The following is a 19,230-nucleotide window of genomic DNA, read 5'->3' on the forward strand; positions in this document are numbered from 1 at the left end:
GGCCCCTTGAGTGTGGCTCTTCCACAAAATACCACGGCCTGGGCGAGTCTATTTTGAAGAAGTGGCGTTAGAAGAAGTTTAAGTTTAAAAAATTTGGCTCTCAAAAGAAATTTTAATCGTTGTACTGGTGATATTTGACTCTGTTGACTAATGAGTTTGCCAACCACTGATCTATACTAATAAAAGCCTAGGAGGCCCTCGCGCCCTCGCACAACGCACCCATGTCACCACAAGATGGGGAGGGCAGTTGGAGACAACCAGGCCGGCAGGGGAGGGCAGTTGGGGGCGAGATCAGGCTGGCAGGGGAGCAGTTAGACGTCAATCAGGATGGCAGGGGAGGGGTTAGGGGGCGATTAGGCTGGCAAGCAGAAGCGGTTAGGGGCATTCAGGTAGGCAGGCAGGAGAGTGGTTAGGAGCCAGCAGTCCTGGATTGTGAGAGTGGTTGGACATCCCCCGAGGGGTCCCAGATTGGAGAGGATGCAGGCTGGGCTGAGGGACACCCCCCAACCGTGCACAAATTTCATGCACTGGGCCTCTAGTCTACACTAATAAAAGGGAGACATGCAAATTGAGTGTCCCTCCCCTACGCTCATCAGCCAATCAGGAGTATGCAAATTAACCCAACAAAGATGGCGACGGCCATGGAGCTGGAGCGAGCAGAAGGCTTGGGTTGCCCCCAAGCTTCCCGCCTGCCCTGGCCTCCGCTCAAGGAGGGGTGGCAAAAAAAAAAAAGGAGGGGCTGGGAGCCTAGTTTGCAGGGGGGCTTGGCCAGCCTGCAAACAGCCATCAGCCCCTCACCCAGGCTGGCCAAGCACCCCAGCGGGAACCCCCACCCTGAAGGGGGTGTGGCCAGCTTGAAAACAGCCCTCAGCCCCTAACCCAGGCTAGCCATGCCCCCCGCAGTGGGGACCCTCACCCCATGGGGGCGTGGCTGGCCTGTAAACCACCACAGGCCCCTCTCCCAGGCTGCCCCACACCCCAAGGGAACTCCCACCCTGATCTGGGACACCCTTCAGGGCAAACCAGACAGCCCCCACCTGTGCACCAGGCCTCTATCTATACTAATAAAAGGATAATATGCTAATTAGACTGGAAGACCTTCCAGGAGACCTTCTGGACATTCTTCTGCACAAAGCCATGGTGGCGGGGCTGAGGTAGAGGCAGTTAGAGGCCAAGAGGGGAGGGCAGTTGTGGGTGATCAGGCCAGGATGGGACAGCAGCTGTGGGTGATCAGGCCGGTGGGGGGGTGCCACTGGGGGTGATCAGGATGGCAGGGGGGGGGGCATTGTGGGTGATCAGGCCAGCAGGGGGAGGGGCAGTTGGGGGTGAGCAGACCAGCAGGGGGGCCAGCTGGGGGCGAGCAGGCCATCAGTGGGGGTCAGTTGGGGGTGATCAGGACAGCAGGGGCTACAGATGGGGGTGAGCAGGCCAGCAGGGGGGCAGTTGGGGCGGGCAGGCCAGTGAAGAGGGCAGATGGGGGCAAGCAGCCCAGCAGGGGGGGGCAGATGGGGGTGAGCAGGCCGGCAGGGGGGCAGTTGGGGGCGAGCACGCTGGCACGGGGGCAGTTGGGGGTGATCAGGCTGGCGGGGGGGGGGTCATTTGGGAGCGAGCAGGCCGGTGGCAGAGGGCAGTTGGGGGCAAGCAGGCTGGCAGGCAGAGTGGTTAGGGCCAATCAGACAGGCAGGCAGGTGAGCAGTTAGGAGCCAGCATTCCCGGATTGCGAGAGGGGTGTCCGACTGCCGGTTTAGGCCAATCCCTGTAAACCAGCAGTAGGACATCCTTCGAGGGGTCACAGATTGGAGAGGATGCAGGCCGGGCTGAGGGACACCCCGCCCCGTGCACAAATTTCGTGCACCGGGCCACTAGTGTGTGTGTGTGTGTGTGTGTGTGTGTGTAAAAGCCTAAGTGACCATTACGAGCAGTCAACTGAACGACCAGATGCTATGACGCAAACTGACCACCAGGGGGCAGATGCTCAACGCAGGAGCTGCCCCGGTGGTCAGTGCACTCCCACAGCCAACCTCCCGAGGCTGGCCAACCTCCCGTGGTCCCTCCCCACCGCCGGCCAGCCCTGATCAGCCCCGATTGGGACTGGGCAAGACGGCCCCAATCACCTGCCAGGCCGAGGGACCCCACACCTGCACAAATTCATGCACCCGGCCTCTAGTTACCTAATAAAAATTTACAATCAAATTTTCTCAATTGTCCAAATAATGTCCTTCAACTATTTTTTTAAAATCCAGGATCCAAATAAGAATCAAGTAGTACATTTACTTACGAGTCTCTTTTGTCTCCAATAATCTAGAATCCATCCTTAATTTTTTTTTTTAATCTTTCATAACTTCAACATATTTTTAAAGAGTCCAGGCCAGTAGTTCCACAGATTGCTTCTCAATTTGGACTTTTCTGATTACTTCTTCATATATTATACTGAGGTTAAACATTTTTTAAAAATATATTTTATTGATTTTTTACAGAGAGGAAGAGAGAGGGATATAGAGTTAGAAACATTGATGATTGAGAAACATCAATCAGCTGTCTCTTGCACACCCCCCACTGGGGATGTGCCCGCAACCAAGGTACATGCCCCTGACCGGAATCGAACCTGGGACCTTTCAGTCCGCAGGCTGACGCTCTATCCACTGAGCCAAACCGGTTTCGGCTTGAGGTTAAACATTTTTAATGCAAATATTATGTAAGTAATATTGTCTCCCATTCTCTGAGTCCATTCGAATCAAGCTTTGGGCCCTCCTCTCAACAATGTGGCTTACCAAAGTTACCAATAGGGACTTCCTTATTACTAAATCCTAAGGTCAATTCTTAGTTGTTCACATTAGATAATCTGTCAGCAATATTTGACACACCTTCTTCTTGTGGGTTTGGAAACACCACTCTGTTCTGGTTTTCCTCTAACTTCACTGGCTGCTCCTTGTCAGTCTTTATTGAAGAATTTTCCTTATATTCTAAACAGTAAATATTGAAGTGCCCCCAATAGAGTCCTTAGATCTCTTTTCTTTTCTTTTTAATTTTTTCCATTTTATTTTTTTCCATCTCTTTCTTTTAATCTAGACTCACTCACTCAGCAGATCAATGCTTTTTAAACTAGTTGTGGTGAAGGATCAACCCACCAGCTTCCATGGCCAAGACAGGAATCCACAGGAAAAAAACACTCATGAATTAGATTCCTCTAGGTAATACTAAAAACAGTCCCCAGGAGGGATTATTAAGCAGGAGATTATAATCATAATCACAACTATCCTATATAATAAAAACCCAGAGACCAAACGGCGGAATGACCAGAACGACCAGTCGACCAGTCGCTATGATGCATACTGACCACCAGGGGGCAGACACTCAATGCAGGACCTGCCCCCTGGTGGTCAGTGTGCTACCACAGTGGGAGCACCACTCAGCTGACCGGGATGAGCGGCTGATCCTGCTGTAAACCCCGGGCCGACAGGCAGGAACCCAGGCTGCAATCATCGCCTCCTCACCCCAGGCTCCTCCTCGCTCCCTGCCACCTCCTCCGGACACCTGCAGGCCGCACAGAGCCGCTGAGAGATTCACAGATCTGACCCCAGAGGCTGAGGTGGGTTCGTGCCACCACAGGACTGGGGCCTACTCCACCGCCTCTCAGTGCTCTTGTCCCTGGGCCCGGCCCTGACCGGGTTCCCTAGAGAGGCGAGTGATCCAACTACACGGAAGATGCCAGATCAGGGAGCAGCTGCTCAGAGGGTGGGTCCACAGCTACTCAGCAGATCAGGATGAGCGGCACTCCCACAGCAGGCCAATCCCCGCAGTCCACACCCCCCACCAATGCATAAATCCCATGCACTGGGCCTCTAGTCCTAAATAATAAAAGCCTAATATGCAAATTGTCCCCTTGACCGGAGTTCGACCAGGAGGCGGGGACAGCAGTGGCAGGCAGCCAGAGGAATGGAGGCACCCTGGACAGCACCTGGCAGCCAGTAGGGACCCTACCCATGCACAAATTTCATACTCATGCACGAATTTCATACACTGGGCCTCTAGTCTATATATATGTCACAAAATACATGTGCATGAGATAATAAATATAAGCATGTTTATAGGAGCATTATTTTGTGTCTATAAAAGCCCAGAGATTGGAACAGCGGAATGACCAGAATGACCAGTGGCTATGACACGCACTGTGGCAGCCAACCAGTCTGATCCTGGCCCCGATCACCGCCCCCCCGGGCCGGCCCGGCCCCCAACTTCCCGTGGCCACTGCCCCCAGCCGCCTGGCTCCCAATCAGGGGCGGAGCTAGCAGGCCAACTGCCCACGGCCCCTCCACCCGACCAGCCCCGCCTCCGATCGGCCCCAACATCCCGATCAAGGGCAGGGCCGGCCAGGCAACTGCCTGTGGCCCCTCTCCCCTGCCAGCCCGGCAAAATGGGCCCCCATTGGGGCGGGCCAGCCAGACCCCACCGGTACACAAATTCGTGCACTGGGCCTCTAGTAATGATAATAATCATTTACTTACAAGCTGCCTCTTCTGGGAAGGCTCAACTCCTTCTGAAAAACAAGATACAAACATGTTAGAAAAAAAGGACCCATCTTGGTCCTACAGGTCTATACTAAATGTCCTAGGAGATTTATAGTATTATCTTAATAATGGCAAAGACTATATATTTCTAAATAATAACCTTTCCCTTTGTCTCTTAAATTGTAGTGCAGTTTTAAGTATCACTTCTTTATTCTTCCTTCCCCAAAGGAATGTCTCTTAGAATACCTGTGACATTTTCCCCACTAGATGGAACCATCTCGCCAGTGTAGATTTCCAGGCACTCCTTAGGCCAGCCATTAATTGCTGATGAATTGTAAAGAATCCATGCCATTAGTGTGAGGGATATAAAAGGAATGAACTGATTTATTTTTTTAATTAGAAGATATTTTAGATAAATAAATATGTACAGAAAATAATAAAGAGATGAATACACGTACCACTGGCATGAGAAAGAATACTTACAAAAACAGTTGGGGTCCCTGTGACTTGCTTTCCAAATCTATCAAGTCCGAACTCCCACTAATCATCACTTAACAGCTATTCTTAGTTTTTGTTTATCTTTTCTATATGTGACTTTGTATTTTATTACATATATATTCATTAGTTATAAATAGTTTTAAAATTATATATACACCATTTCAAAGTATATGTATTCATCTGTTGATATCAACATTATAATTGGGGAGATTCCCCTAAGTGGATGTACTCTTGACCCCTAAACACAGTGGAGATTAGGGGAACCAACCATAGTAAAAAAAATCTGTGTATAACTTCAGACTCCCCCCAAAAATTACAGTTGTCCCTCAGTCTCCACAGAAGATTAGTTTCAGGATTCTCTGCTACCAAAATCCATGGATGCTCAAGTCCCTTATATAAAATGACAGAACAATGCATACAGTCGGCCCTCTATATCCATGGATCCCCATAAATGGAAAAATACTATTTTCCGTAACAATTGGTTGAATCTACAGATGCAAAACCCATGGATACAGAGGGCCAACTGTATATTTATTGGAAAAACTCCACATATAAGTGGACACATGCAGTTCAAATCCGTGTTGTTCAAGGTTCAACTGTATTTCACTTTAGTTCATTAATCTTCAGTAGTCAGTCATCCAATCTATACATACACTAATATTTATTTACCTATTCTCCAGTAAGTAGAAACTAATTTTCTTTCCATGTTTTTCTTCTCCATCAAAATAATGCTCCTATAAACATGCTTGTATTTATTATCTCATGCACATGTATTTTGTAAAAAAGGTTTCTTAGAATTGTACACTAGATGTGGAAATGCTGAGTCATAAAGTATCAGAAATTGCTCCCCCAAACTGCACCAACATTCTGTAAGAGTTCTTCCCAGACCAGTCTCACAAATTCCTGACACTTATAACCAAAACCCTACTCAAGATTTCAAATCCAACATGCCCCAAACTGAACTTGTTCTTTCTACCAACACTAGCTCCATCCACACCCTTTCCCCATCTCAGATGATGGTGATTCTATTCTTCTGGTTGTTCAGACAAAAATTCTGGATGTCTGGACTCCTTTGTTTTTTATTTTTGTTTGTTTGTTTTCATAAACCCCACAGACCATTCGGCAGAAATTTAAAAGGCTTTAACTTTAAAATACATCCAGAATACAACCATTTGCCACTATCTCCACAGACATATGCTTACACTCTTTTAAACAAAAATCTTAGATTTAGTCATGTTTTAGAAATCGGAACTTGGTGGGGGTGAGGGATATTAAAGTAATAGCATATACATATTATATATTGTATAACACCCCAAAAATGCATTCAACACATTAAAATTTCTGTAGCAAATGTATGATAGCCACAGTAAATATGATAAAAACTCTAAAGAATCTCATTTAAGTTTTTCTGCTAAATGAGTTATAAAAAACCCTGTTAGTTTTTGGTATTGCAATCTAAGCCACCATGGTCCCTCCCTCAATTATCTCCCATCTAGTATCTCATTCCTGCTTCTACCCTTATACCTCTACTAGAGGCTCAGTGCATGAAATTTGTGCATGGGGGAGGGTGGGTACCCCTCAGCCCAGCCTGCACCCTCTCCAATCTGGGACCCTTTGGGGGATGTCCAACTGCCAGTTTAGGCCCGATCCTGGGGACATCCCTCTCACAATCCGGGACCACTGGCTCCTAACTGCTCACCTGCCTCCCTGCCTGATTGCCCCTAACTGTTCCCCCCTGCTGACCTGATCACCCCCAATTGCCCCCCCTTGCCAGCCTAGTCACCCCCAACTGCCCTTCCCCGCCGGCCTGGTCGCCCCTTACTGCCCCCCTCTGCCGGCTGGTCACCCCCAACTGTCCACGCTGTGGGCCCAGTCGCCCCACGCAGCCTGCTGCTCAGTCATTTGTTCGCCCCTCACTATCCCCCCTGCTGGTATGGTCACCCCATGCAGCCTGCTGCTCAGTCATTTGGTCGCCCCTCACTATCCCCCCTGCTGGCCTGGTTGCCCCATGCAGCCTGCTGCTCAGTCATTTGGTCACCCCTCACTAACCCCCCTGCCGGCCTAGTCACCCTACCAGCCTGTTGGGTTGTCCGTTCGGTTGCGATGGTCACTTAGGCTTTTATTATTAGAGATAGTCTATTATCAACATAACAAAGTGTTCCTTTTATTTGCTTTTTTTAATTAGTGGGAGAGATAGAAACATTAATGATGAGAGAGAATCACTGATTGGCTGCCTACTACATGCTCCCCACTGGGGATCAAGCCTGCAACCCAGCATGTGCCCTGACTGGAATCAATCTGTCACCTCCTAGCTCATAGGTCCATGCTCAACACTGAGCCATGCCGGCTGGGCAAGCCCTACCAATTCTACCTATCAAATATCTTTCTTAATCATCAATTTCACTTTATCTTCCACTGCTATGTCCCCTAGACCAAGCCAGCATCATCTTGTAACATCCATCTAATTGGTCTCCCTTTAAATTAATTTTGTTCACCTTAACTTTTAATGTTATATAATGTGAATGTCATGTAATTATTATCTGCTTTCTAGGTAACATTATATGAATTTAATAAATCAAACACTGCAATTCATAAAGATCTTTTCAAATTGGGTCATTTCTATTCTTAAAACTCCTCAATGAATAAAGTCTAAAATCCTTTCTGCAGCCTACAAGGCTCTGGCTGCTACTGCCTACCTCTTCAGGATCATTAACACAATTCTCCAGTCTTATAGTCTGATCTCTTACACATGCAATATTCCAACTCACCTACAGGTCTTCACCCCTGTTGTTCTCTCTCCCTGAAATTCTTTTTATACATTCTTGGACCTTAGTTTAAGCCTTATTTCCTCTGGGAAGATTTCCCTACACATAGTTTTCCAGCCTCCCTCTTTATAATTCTAACTCTTTACTATAATTAGTTGCTTAATTATCTATTTTCTGGTACTGTTAGCACTGAGAAGAGATCAGTCTTGCTCACAATGACATTCCTAGCACCCAGCACAATACCTAGTCTAGTAGGTACCAAATGAATATTTGATTAATAAATCAATGAATCAATCAAGTAAGTAAATGGTACTTACTAATATCAGTATCATTATAAAGCTCAAAATAGGGTTCTGTTCATTGGGAGTTAACACTGATGAAAACTGTCAACAGCAATTAGGTCAGCAAAAGGGGCTTTACTGGAGAAAGGACATACTCTTGTCACTTATTTACTGACAGTTGTCTGGCTGGTAGCTAACTATTCCAGTGATTTAAATTTAAAAAAAATGCTTTCAGGCCCTGGCCAGGTGACTCTGCTGCTTGGAGTGTCGTCCTGTACACCAAAAGATTATGGGCTCAATTCCCAGGCAGGGCAGATACCTAGATTGCAGGTTTGATTCCCGGTTGGGGTGCATATAGGAGGCAATCAATTGATGTTTCTCTCTCTCATCAGTGTTTCTCTCTGTCTCTCATTTCCTCTCTCTCTTTAAAAAAAAAATCAATAAAATATATCGTTGAATGAGGATTTTTTTTTTAAATGCTTTCAGGAGAGTAAAACGTTACCTACCAAAGAAATCCACTTTAAAGTCATATACTAATTGGCCTTAAAAGGATTATCTCTCTATACAAGTAACTCCTCAGCTCTGGCAGCAAATAAATCTTCTGAAATGCACAAAAACCTTCCTTTCCCATGTAGCAAATGAACCATTACTACTGCTCTGGGCATTATGGTGTGTTAGCTCCATTTATTCACATTTGAGTGTTAGTCTATCTTGAGGTCAGGAGCCAAGGGGGAAATCAGGGTATATGCAGCTATGGTACTCCCATGAAACTTTAATGTATTTCATTCTTCTTGTTCTGTTTGCTTGTTCCATTAAATTCACATCATCACTCTGAGAAAAGGTTCCAAAAATAGAGTATTTACATTATACAATAATACTAAGAAACATGGGAAAGCACAGAAAATTTGAAGTTCAGAAAACTAGGTTCATGTTATGGCTCAAAAATATATAATTTGTGTGACCTGGGATTTCACCTACCCATAGGTTTAGCTATAGTGCTTATGAAGGTCAAATAAAATAATGTATAGAAAAGTATTTTATTCTATAAATTGTGATACAAATAACATGCTCTCATATGAGTCTGAAGAACAGTAAAGACAGTTTGATGATACTAACAGAATTTTTTTCCATTTATTTTCCAATTACAGTTGATCTAACAGGATATTTCTACATGGCTCAAGAGTCAGAAAAATATTTAAATATAGTTCTACTACTTACTTTGCTCATAAAATCTTGTTCAGTTATTAAACCTTTCTAAATCTTTTTCTTATCTGCACACCTGAAATAAAAATACCTATTTTGCCTATCTCACAAAAGTTACCCCAGGGCTCTGGCCAGGTGGCTCAGTAGACTGGAGGGTCTTCCCATACACCAAAGACTGAGGTTTCAATACCCTCTCAGAGCACATACCTAGGTTGCAGATTAGATCCCTGTCAGGGCATACGGGGGCAACTGATCAATGTTTCTCTCTCTCTCCCCCGCCCCCTCCCCGCCCCCTTCCTCTTTCTCTGGAATCAATAAATATATCCTCAGGTGAGGATTTTGAAAAAAGTAATCCCAAAGCTAGAATAAGAAAATATCTTTAAAAGCTTAAGGTTCTCATATAAAAAGATGCTCCACATCATATCATCAGGGAAATACAAATTAAAATAATAACGATATAGGACTATAAAACTATTAAGAAAGGCCAAAACCTAGAACATTGAATGCTGGGAGGGTGTGAAGCAACAGAAAGTCTCATATACTGTTGCTAAATAATACAGCCACTGGAAAGACAGTTTAGCAGTCTCTCCCAAAACTAAACACACTTCTACCTTAGAGTGGGGCAATTGTGCTCCTTGGTATTTACCAAAAGGAACTGAAAACTCATGTCCACACAAAAATCTGCACATTGGTATTTATAGGAACTTGACTCATAATTGCCAAAACTTGGGTGAAACCAAGATGTCCTTCAGTAGGTGAATAGATAAATAAAACGTGGTGTAACCACATAATGGAGTACTATTCAGCTCTAAAAAGAAATGAGCTCTCAAGCCATGAAAGGCATGGAATAAAGTTAAATGCATATTACTAAATGAAAGACGCAAATCTGAAAAGGCTACATACCATATAACTTCAACTATATGACCTTCTGGAAAAGATAAAACCATGGACACAGTAACAAAGGGGCCGGGGCAGGTGGAAATGAATAGGCAGAGCACAGAGGATTTTTAGGGCAATGAAAATACTCTGTATTATAATGATGAGATATATGTCATCATACATTTGTCCAAACCCACAAATTATGTAACACCAAGAATGAACCCTAAGTTAAACTATTAACTTTTGGGGTGATTATAGTGTATTAATGTAGGATCATTGTTGGTAAAAAAAAAAAAAAGTTGCATTCTGGTTAGTGATGTTGATAAAGGGGGAGGTCATGTATGTAGGGGCAGAGGGCACCTGGGAAATCTCTGTACCTTCCTCTCACTTTGGTTACAAACTTAAAACTACTCTAAAAAAAATAGTTGTTTTTTTTTAAAAAACTGTGTCCCAAAAATAGCTTAAGACTTGACGGTTTGGATTATCATTAATACTAAGGAGTTGCATTTTTCTAATCTGATCTGCCTGTGCAAGCTAACGCATGAGGTGTTATTCTCCAAAAACTAATTCTGTCCTTAAAAAACTCAAGAATAAAAATAGATTAAAAATGGATGCAGAGCAAGTGGATGCTGCACAGACATGCTCCCAGTAACAAACTGGTATTACAACTAAAATACAGAAAAACGTCCTGAATAATCAACGGAAAACTCGCAGGAGAGAACCCTGATACTCGAGGACCAAAAGTGGAGACCACATAGACACTGGTAGGAGGGGCGGAGGTGCAAAAGGGCTGATGGGGTGCCCACAGACAGCAAGTGAAGTCCCGGAGAGATATCTCAGCTATGGGGGGTTGCCACTGAGAACTTTTGGATCTAATCCCCAAGTTGGGCCCCCCAGCAGAGAGCACCAAAACTGAGGAGGGTACCCACATAACATCTGGCTGCGGAAAGCAGTGGGGTGCTGTTTAAACAGTGGGGTGCTGTCTGCCAGGGAGTGGCAGCTAAAAATTCAGGCACCCTCTTAAAGGGCCAACACATTAAACTCCCTGTGGAGCCACCCACCTTGTGCTCCAGCCGAGGGAGGGTGAAGCAGACTGGATGGAGCTGTGAGAGCAGAAGATAGGACTGGGGACTCGAGGGATAGTCCTCAGAAGGCAGACACTCCAAGTTTCTTGAGCTGAGTCATTCCCTCACACAGCAGAGGACATCTTTCCCACACAGACATTGGCCTTGCTCAGGGGGAAGACAGTTGACACACCCTATTGGAAAACACCTGGCCCTGAGGCCACTTAACCATGTGTACACCATAAGCATCTATAGAAACAAGGCACAAGGCGGATCTTTTTAAATTAAATTCAAAATATCATGGCAGTTAACGGTTAAGAGATTAAAAATTAACAATTCGCCTCCAGGCAGAAGGAACTACCCCACCCTGTTGAAAAAAAACTCTCACCACACCTGGGTACGATTACCTGGGGGCAATTCAGGTTGGAATCCTATCAGTCTGTAGGCAGAGGTGGTCTCTGGAGATTTTGAGTTTGTGCCTGATCTACTTAGTCAGAAACAGCCTTTAACACCATCCTGCACTAGAGACTGAAAGATGTAGAGGATCTACCTAATACATAGTCACAAACCCAAACAGAAAGGTAAAATGAGGAGCAAAAAAACAATCCCCAAATGAAAGAACTAGAGAATTCTCCAGAAGATGAGATAAATGAAGCAGAGACAAGAAATTTAACTGAATCAGAGTTCAGAATAATGATGGTAAAAATGCTCAACAGCATGAAAAAAGATATAGTAACTATGAAAAAAGAACAGTCTGAGATAAAGAAGGACATAACACAAATAAAGAACACATTGGAAGGAATACACAGCAGATTAGGGGAAGCTGAGGATCGAATCCGTGAGTTAGAAGACAGAGTTGAAAATATCACTCAACCAGAGAACCAAAAAGAAAAAACAATTAAAAAACAGAAGGACAGCTTAAGGGAGCTGTGAGACGATGTGAAACGTAACGATATTAGAATAGTAGGTATGTCAGAAGAGGAAGAAAGGGAGAAAGGCACAGAGAAGTTTTTGAAGAAATAATGCAGAAAACTTACCTCACCTGGTAAAGGAAAAAGTCACACAAGTGCAGGAGGCACAGAGAACCCCAAGCAAGAAGAACCCAAACAGGCCCATGCCCAGACACATCATAATTAAAATGCCAAAAATTAAAGACAAAGAGAGAATCTTAAAGTCAGCAAGAAAAAAGAAAACTTTTACCTACAAAGGAGTCCCCATAAGGCTGACTGACACCTGATTTCTCATCAGAAACTCTACCGGCCAGAAGGAAATGACATGAAGTACTCAAGGTCATGGAAAGCAAAGATCTGAGGCCAAGATTACTATATTCAGCAAGGCTACCATTCAAAATAGATGGTCAAAAGACCAAAAAAAAAAAAAAAAGGTATACATCACCACCAAGCCAGAATTACAAGAAATGCTAATGGGATTGCTGTAATGAGAAGAAACTGAGAGAAACCTAGCCATACAGAATTAAAATGGCAATAAATAAGTAACTATCCATAATAACCCTAAATGTAAATGGATTAAATGCTCAAATCAAAAAGCTTAGGGTAGGTGAATGGATACAAAAACATGACCCAACTATATGCTATTTACAAGAGACCCATCTCAAACCAAAAGACACACACAGGATGAGAGTGAAGGGATGGAAAAAAATTTCCCATGCAAATGGAAAAGAAAAAAAAAGCTGGAGTATCCCGGGTCCAGGTGAGGCCACGCGCCAATAATATTTCAGATAAGGGTTTAATCTCCAAAATTTACAGAGAACTCATACAACTTAACAAAAAGAAGATAAACAATGCAATAAAAAAATGGGCAAAGGTCCTAAACAGACACTTTTCAAAAGAGGACATACCGAAGGCCAAAAGACATATGAAAACATGCTGAAAGTCACTAATCATCAGAGAGATGCAAATCAAAACAACAATGAGGTACCATCTCACACCTGTCAGAATGGCAATCATCAACAAATCAATAAATGACAAGTGCTGGCAAGGATGTGGAGAAAAAGGAACCCTCTTGCACTGCTGGTGGGAATGTAAACTGGTACAGCCACTGTGGAAAACCATATGGAGTTTCCTCAAAAAGTTAAAAATGGAACTTCCATTTGACCCAGTAATCCCTCTTCTAGCAATATATCCCAAGAAATCAGAAAGGATATATGCACCCCTATGTTCACAGCAGCACAACTGACAATAGCTAAGATTTGGAAACAGCCTAAGTGCCCATCAGCACATGAGTAGATTTACAAATGGTGGTACATCTATACAATGGAATACTAACCTGCTGTAAAAAAGAAGGAACTCTTACCATTTGCAACAGCATAAATGGACCTAGAAAGCATTATGCTAAGCAAAATAAGCCAGTCAGAGACAGATAAATACATGATCTCACTCATTTGTGGAATATAATGAACAACATAAACTGATGAACAAAAATAGAGCCAGAGGAAAAAATATTTTAGAATAGAAGTAATCCTGTTATTTGCAGATTTTTAATATTTCCTACAACTTTTGTGATATTATACTATGTTAGTACAGTTTTGGTAATATTATTATATTTAAAATATTTTTTCTTGAAATAATAATGTTTATTGCATGTAACATTATATTTTAAATTTTTTTGAATATTAATGTTTATTGCATGTAACATTATATTTAAAATCACTTTTCTTGAAATATTAATGTTTATTGCAAAAAAAAAAAAGTACCTTCATGGCAAAGTCTTGCCTGATCATTTATATGTGTCTACATAGCACCTGGCTTAACATTCATAAAATGTTGATAGGAACACAGGAGGGCAGAAAGGAAATAAAAGAAGAAACAGAAGCAAAGAGAGGAGAAAAGGAAAAAAAGAGAAGAAAAGAGAAAAATAAAGGAAAGAAGGGGAAAAGAGAAAGTTAGGAAGAAAGGGAGGGGGAGGGAGAAAGGAGAGAAAACACTAAGATGGTTTAGAATGTGTTGTAAAAATATTTAATATTTTGGCTGATTTTCCAAAATACAGTTAACCTATCTAATAATAGAGTAATATGTAAATTACCATCACTCTGCTACACCCACGATTGGGCGGCAGGAGGCTGGGGGGCAGGACTCTGGGTGGCCTATCCGGCCATTGAGAGGCATGGATCCGCTGCCACTGAGGGGGGCTACCTTGCTGTTGAGAGGCGCAGGGGGTGGGGCTCCCGCCCCCTGTGCCTCTCAACAGCCAGATCCGCGGCCGCTGAGGGGGCCTGCCGCGGACACCCAGCTGCGCCTCTCAACGGCAGGGTAGCCAGGTGTCCATGGCAGCCCCCCTCAGCGGCCGTTGAGAGGCGCAGGGTAGCCCCCCTCAGCGGCCGCGGACCATCAAAAGTGGGGGAGTTGGGTGCCTGTCTGCTCCGGCACCAGGCCTTTCAGAAGCACCAGCGGACAGGCACCCAGCTCCACCGCGAAAAGCGAAAGCGTGTAGGGGACCCTACACGTGCATGATTCAATCATGCACTGGGCCTCTAGTCCATAATAATAAATCTATAATAATAAAAGCATAATATGCAAATTGACCAAATGGCCGAACAGCAGAATGACCGTCCGGATGACCACACTATGACACACACTGACGCCAGGCCAGCCAAGATGAGTGCGATGCAATTGGTGCGGGGAGGGGGGCCACCCTCACCCCGCAGAGGGAGGCCCAGGTCACCGACAGGCAGGCTGCAGCGGGTAGGCAGGACCTCCCTCTGCGGGGCAATCAATCGCGGGGCTCCTGGACTTTGAAAGGGCGCAGGCCGGGCTGAGGGGGCCCCCCTCCCCCCAAGTGCACATATTTCGCGCACTGGGCTCTAGTATCTAATAAGAGAAGCAACATTTCAATTAAAAAGAGCTGACTTTGGCTATTTCAATTCATTACAGATGAGAAAATAGGTTTGCAGTGCTGATTTCTGGCAGAGATAGGGGACTGACTATAAAATAAAGCACACTAGGAAAATGCAAACATATATAAGTGAGATCATATGGTATTTGCCTTTGTCTGACTGGTGTATTTCACTTAGCCTAATAATCCCCAAACTGATGATCAAAATAGAAACAGAGGCATGGGTACATGGAACAAACTGACAGCTGTCATAGGAGGGAAGTTGAGGAGCTGGATGAAAGAAGGTGAAGGGATTAAACAAAAAATGAAACAAAACAAAAACAACAAAAAAAATCACACGTATAGACACAGACAACAGTGTGGTGATAACCAGAGATAAAGGGGGTGGGGTAGGTAGAGGTGGGCAAAGGGGGACAAACATGGACAGAAAGAGACTGATTTGGACAATGGGTGCACGACAAAACACGAAGATGTTTTGTTGAGTTGTACATTTGAAAATTGTTTACTTTTGTGAACCAATGTCATCCTAATCAATATAAAAGAAAAACAAAAAAACTCAAGAATATATTGCTTAGTCTCTAAAATTTTACTATTACCATTTGGATCCCTCCAACTGACAAAAACGTTTTTTATTGTTTAAAGTATTACATATGCCCCCCTTTTTCCCATTGACCCCTTCTAGCCCGCCACCCCCACCCGTACCCCAGGCTTTCACCACCCTATTGTCTGTGTCTATACATTATGCATATATGCATACAAGTTCTTTGGTTGATCTCTTCCACCCACCTCCACCTCCTCGTCAATCTGTTCTATGCTTGTATGTCTCTGGATCTATTTTGTTCATTAGTTTATTATGTCCATTAAATCCTACATATGAGTGACATCATGTGATATTTGTCTTTCTCTGATTGGCTTATTTCACTTAGCATAACACTCTCCACAACTGACAAACTTTGATAGTCCCTGCAGAAGATGATATTTCCCAAAGAGCTTAATGTCTTACTACAATGAACAAAATAAAAATTCTTGAGCTATATTGCAAAGAAGCTGTACACACTAAATTCTAGAGAAATAACTACTCACTCCCTTTCACTTATCCACAATGCAAACTTATAAAGGTATTACATACAAAACAAACGGTGTTGTTCCCATGGGGAATCACTGTCTATCTATACTAGTATGCATTACTCATTATTCACAATGACTAAACCCATAAAGTATTTCCCAAGAAAGACAAAGACCAAGTGTCCAAAGGCAGTAACCACTACCCCCACAAATAAACATGCAAGCCAGGAGTCACAAGGCTGGTGTTTGTACTTTATATCAATAGTCAGCAACATGGAGATGACTGTGGATCAAAACTGTCTCTGCCTGAGACAGCTCCCTCCGAGTCATTCATTCATTAACTCACTCATTTATTCATTCCTTTTCCATTGCAGTAGCACCACTTTCCCCAGAGAAGGAAATTAACAAGCTCTTAAAAAAACATAACTCAACCTTCCACTCCACTGGAAGTGAATGAAGAATTGGGTTCTGGAGACAACTTCTCAACTGATATTTAAAATCAAGTGGAGGGGAGGGGCATTCTGCACCACTGAAAAACTGGATATTTCGTTACGGAACTTGTAAGGAAATCCATAAAGTGTGACTAACATAAGTAACCACTGGGGTGAGAGTAAGGAGTGGAAAACAACATTCTAGGGCCCACTCAGACTCCACTGCTAATGACAATATCATCCTGTACTTCAGTGTCCCACTGAATAAAAAAAGAAAAATATGTTTAACTATTTATTGAAATCAGTACTAATGACAATACCATCTTGTACTCTGAGTAAAAGACAAATGTTTAACCATTTATTAAAATACAATATAAATACAGAAAAGTATACATAGCATACAACTCAAAAACTGAACAAGGGTGTATATGGACACATGTAATACCTTAATCAATAAAGAAAACTGAGAAAAAAAACTGAACAAACCAGTGTAACCAACAGGCAGATTTTTTAAAATATATTTTTATTGATTTCAGAGAAAGAAACATCAATGATGAGAATCACTGATCAGCTGCCTCCTGCATACTCCCCACTGGGGATAGAGCCCACAACCTGAGCATATACCCTGACTGGGAATGGAACTATAACCTCTTGGTTCATAGGTCGACGTTCAACAGCTGAGCCATGCCGGTCAGGCCAACAGGCACATGTTTTAAAAATGCATATTACCATCAACCTAGAAGCATTCTCATGCCCCCTCTTGGAGTCACTACCTATGACAACCCTCCCCGAAAAAACCATCATCTTGATTTCTAACTTTATAGATCAGTTTTGGTATTTTGGCATTTTCTTTAAATTGAATATACAGTACATACTCTTTTGTATCTAACACTTGTGCTCAAGATATGTTTAATTTAAATCCCAGAAAGCAAAAAGTAAATGAAAAAATTACAATATTTGAAGTAATAATGGTTAAGAAATTTCCAAAATTAATAATAGAAATGAATACACATTTACAGGAAGCACAATGTACCCCAAGAAGGATTGATTTTTTTTTTTTTTGGGGGGGGGGAAGATTGATTTTTTAAAAATTCAGACTAGGTAAATGATAGTAATACTAAAAAACTCCAAAGACAAAAACATCTTAGGAGCAGAGAATAAGATCCATAACCTTTGAAGTAATGACAATTAGAGTGGCAATATGTTTCTCTATGATAGCAAACAAAAGACAGCTAAACAGTATGTACAAAGCGTGAAAGAAAATGACTACCAACTAAAACTGTGCACCTATACAAACTATCTTTCAAGGTCAAAGGCAAAATAATAACATTTAAATAAATGTAAGCATTTATGAACAACATACCTATACTAAAAGAATGTCAAAATGGTGTACTTTAGGAAGAAGAAAAACGATCCCAGAAAGTTTAAGACTCTAAAATAAATACTGAGAAAGAAAACTAGTAAACTTATGTAAATATCAATAAGCACTAACTGTATAAAATAATAACAATAGCAGAAATACCTAATTTATAGAATTTTTTAAAGGAAAAAGTTAAAATACTGGACAAAAATAGCATTAAGTTTGGAGTGGGTTATGAGAGGAAATGATTCCTTATGGTGTTCAGGAGGAGATTAAAATCTGAATTTGTTCTAACTCAGAAAAATCTAGTAAGAAAACAAATCAAAAAAGCTCTATCAGTATTTTTAAATGGCAAAGAAAATGAAGAAAAAGAAGCAATAAGGTATATAAATGTAGGACATGGAATGCAAGAAATAATATGGCAGAAACAAGGTCAACTATACCAGTAATCATCTTAAGTATAAATAGAAACATTTACCCATATATACAGAAAAAACATACAACATACTGCATGCCATTTGCAACAGCTATACCAAAAACAAAATGACATGGAAAGGTTGAAATAAAAGGATAGTTGGGCTTTAGAAAAATTAACAAGAAGACAAACTTCTGATATTGATCAATTAACATATCTTAGGTGAGGTTTAAAAAACATTTAAAATCCAATATATTTTTGTCAACAATGTTTTCCAATATGCATTATGTTGTCATATGTTCTCCAAAATAACTAAGTGCCCCTGAACAATGGCACTTTAAGTACTTTCATTTTTGAACATCAAAGCTAACAAAGGGGGTAGGAAACATTGCACAATTCTCCTGAGAGTAATAATTTTATGAGCATAACAAATATTCTCAATTCAGAACCTGGAAAACTGGGTTCTCCATACAATGAAAACTGATTACTGTATCTACCTTATGGCCAGATACTTACTTAACATGAAAATGATGGAACTAATTTGTTTATTGTGGCTAGTATTTGACCTTTCAAAGTTAAAATAAAATCACCTCCCATAAAGTTGATTGGGAAATAAGGCAAATATAAAAGTGCCTTCATCTATTCACAAAGAACTTCAACTTCAAAAATCTCTCACTGGAGAGGCTCCAAAAGTAGCAGTAGGATGAGAACTAATGTTTACCATAAGGAAGACCCAAACCTAAACTGCTCTTCATGTAAAACAATGTCAATTCCTACACAGAATGGAGGCTCCTCTAGTTTAAAAGAAAGATGCTCACACATTATCTCCCAGATGCTTAGTGTGTGACCATGCAAGCTGAAACCACTACAGCTTTTTTTCTAATAAGTAGGAAGCCAGCTTAAGAATGA

At 42.4% G+C, this 19,230-nt stretch overlaps 1 protein-coding gene across 4 annotated transcripts in view; it reads right to left on the minus strand.

The window, feature by feature from the left end:
• Nucleotides 1–19,230, minus strand: part of MAST2 (microtubule associated serine/threonine kinase 2) — a 171,208-nt gene that overhangs the window by 95,357 nt on the left and 56,621 nt on the right. For all 4 annotated transcript variants that reach the window (XM_054720570.1, XM_054720569.1, XM_054720568.1 and 1 more), the window contains exon 4: nt 4,506–4,537. In XM_054720570.1, the coding sequence (XP_054576545.1) occupies nt 4,506–4,537 (32 nt within the window). The remainder of the gene's footprint in view (nt 1–4,505; nt 4,538–19,230) is intronic.

The sequence above is a fragment of the Eptesicus fuscus genome, chromosome 9, assembly GCF_027574615.1.
Source record: "Eptesicus fuscus isolate TK198812 chromosome 9, DD_ASM_mEF_20220401, whole genome shotgun sequence".
Classification (NCBI taxonomy): domain Eukaryota; kingdom Metazoa; phylum Chordata; class Mammalia; order Chiroptera; family Vespertilionidae; genus Eptesicus; species Eptesicus fuscus.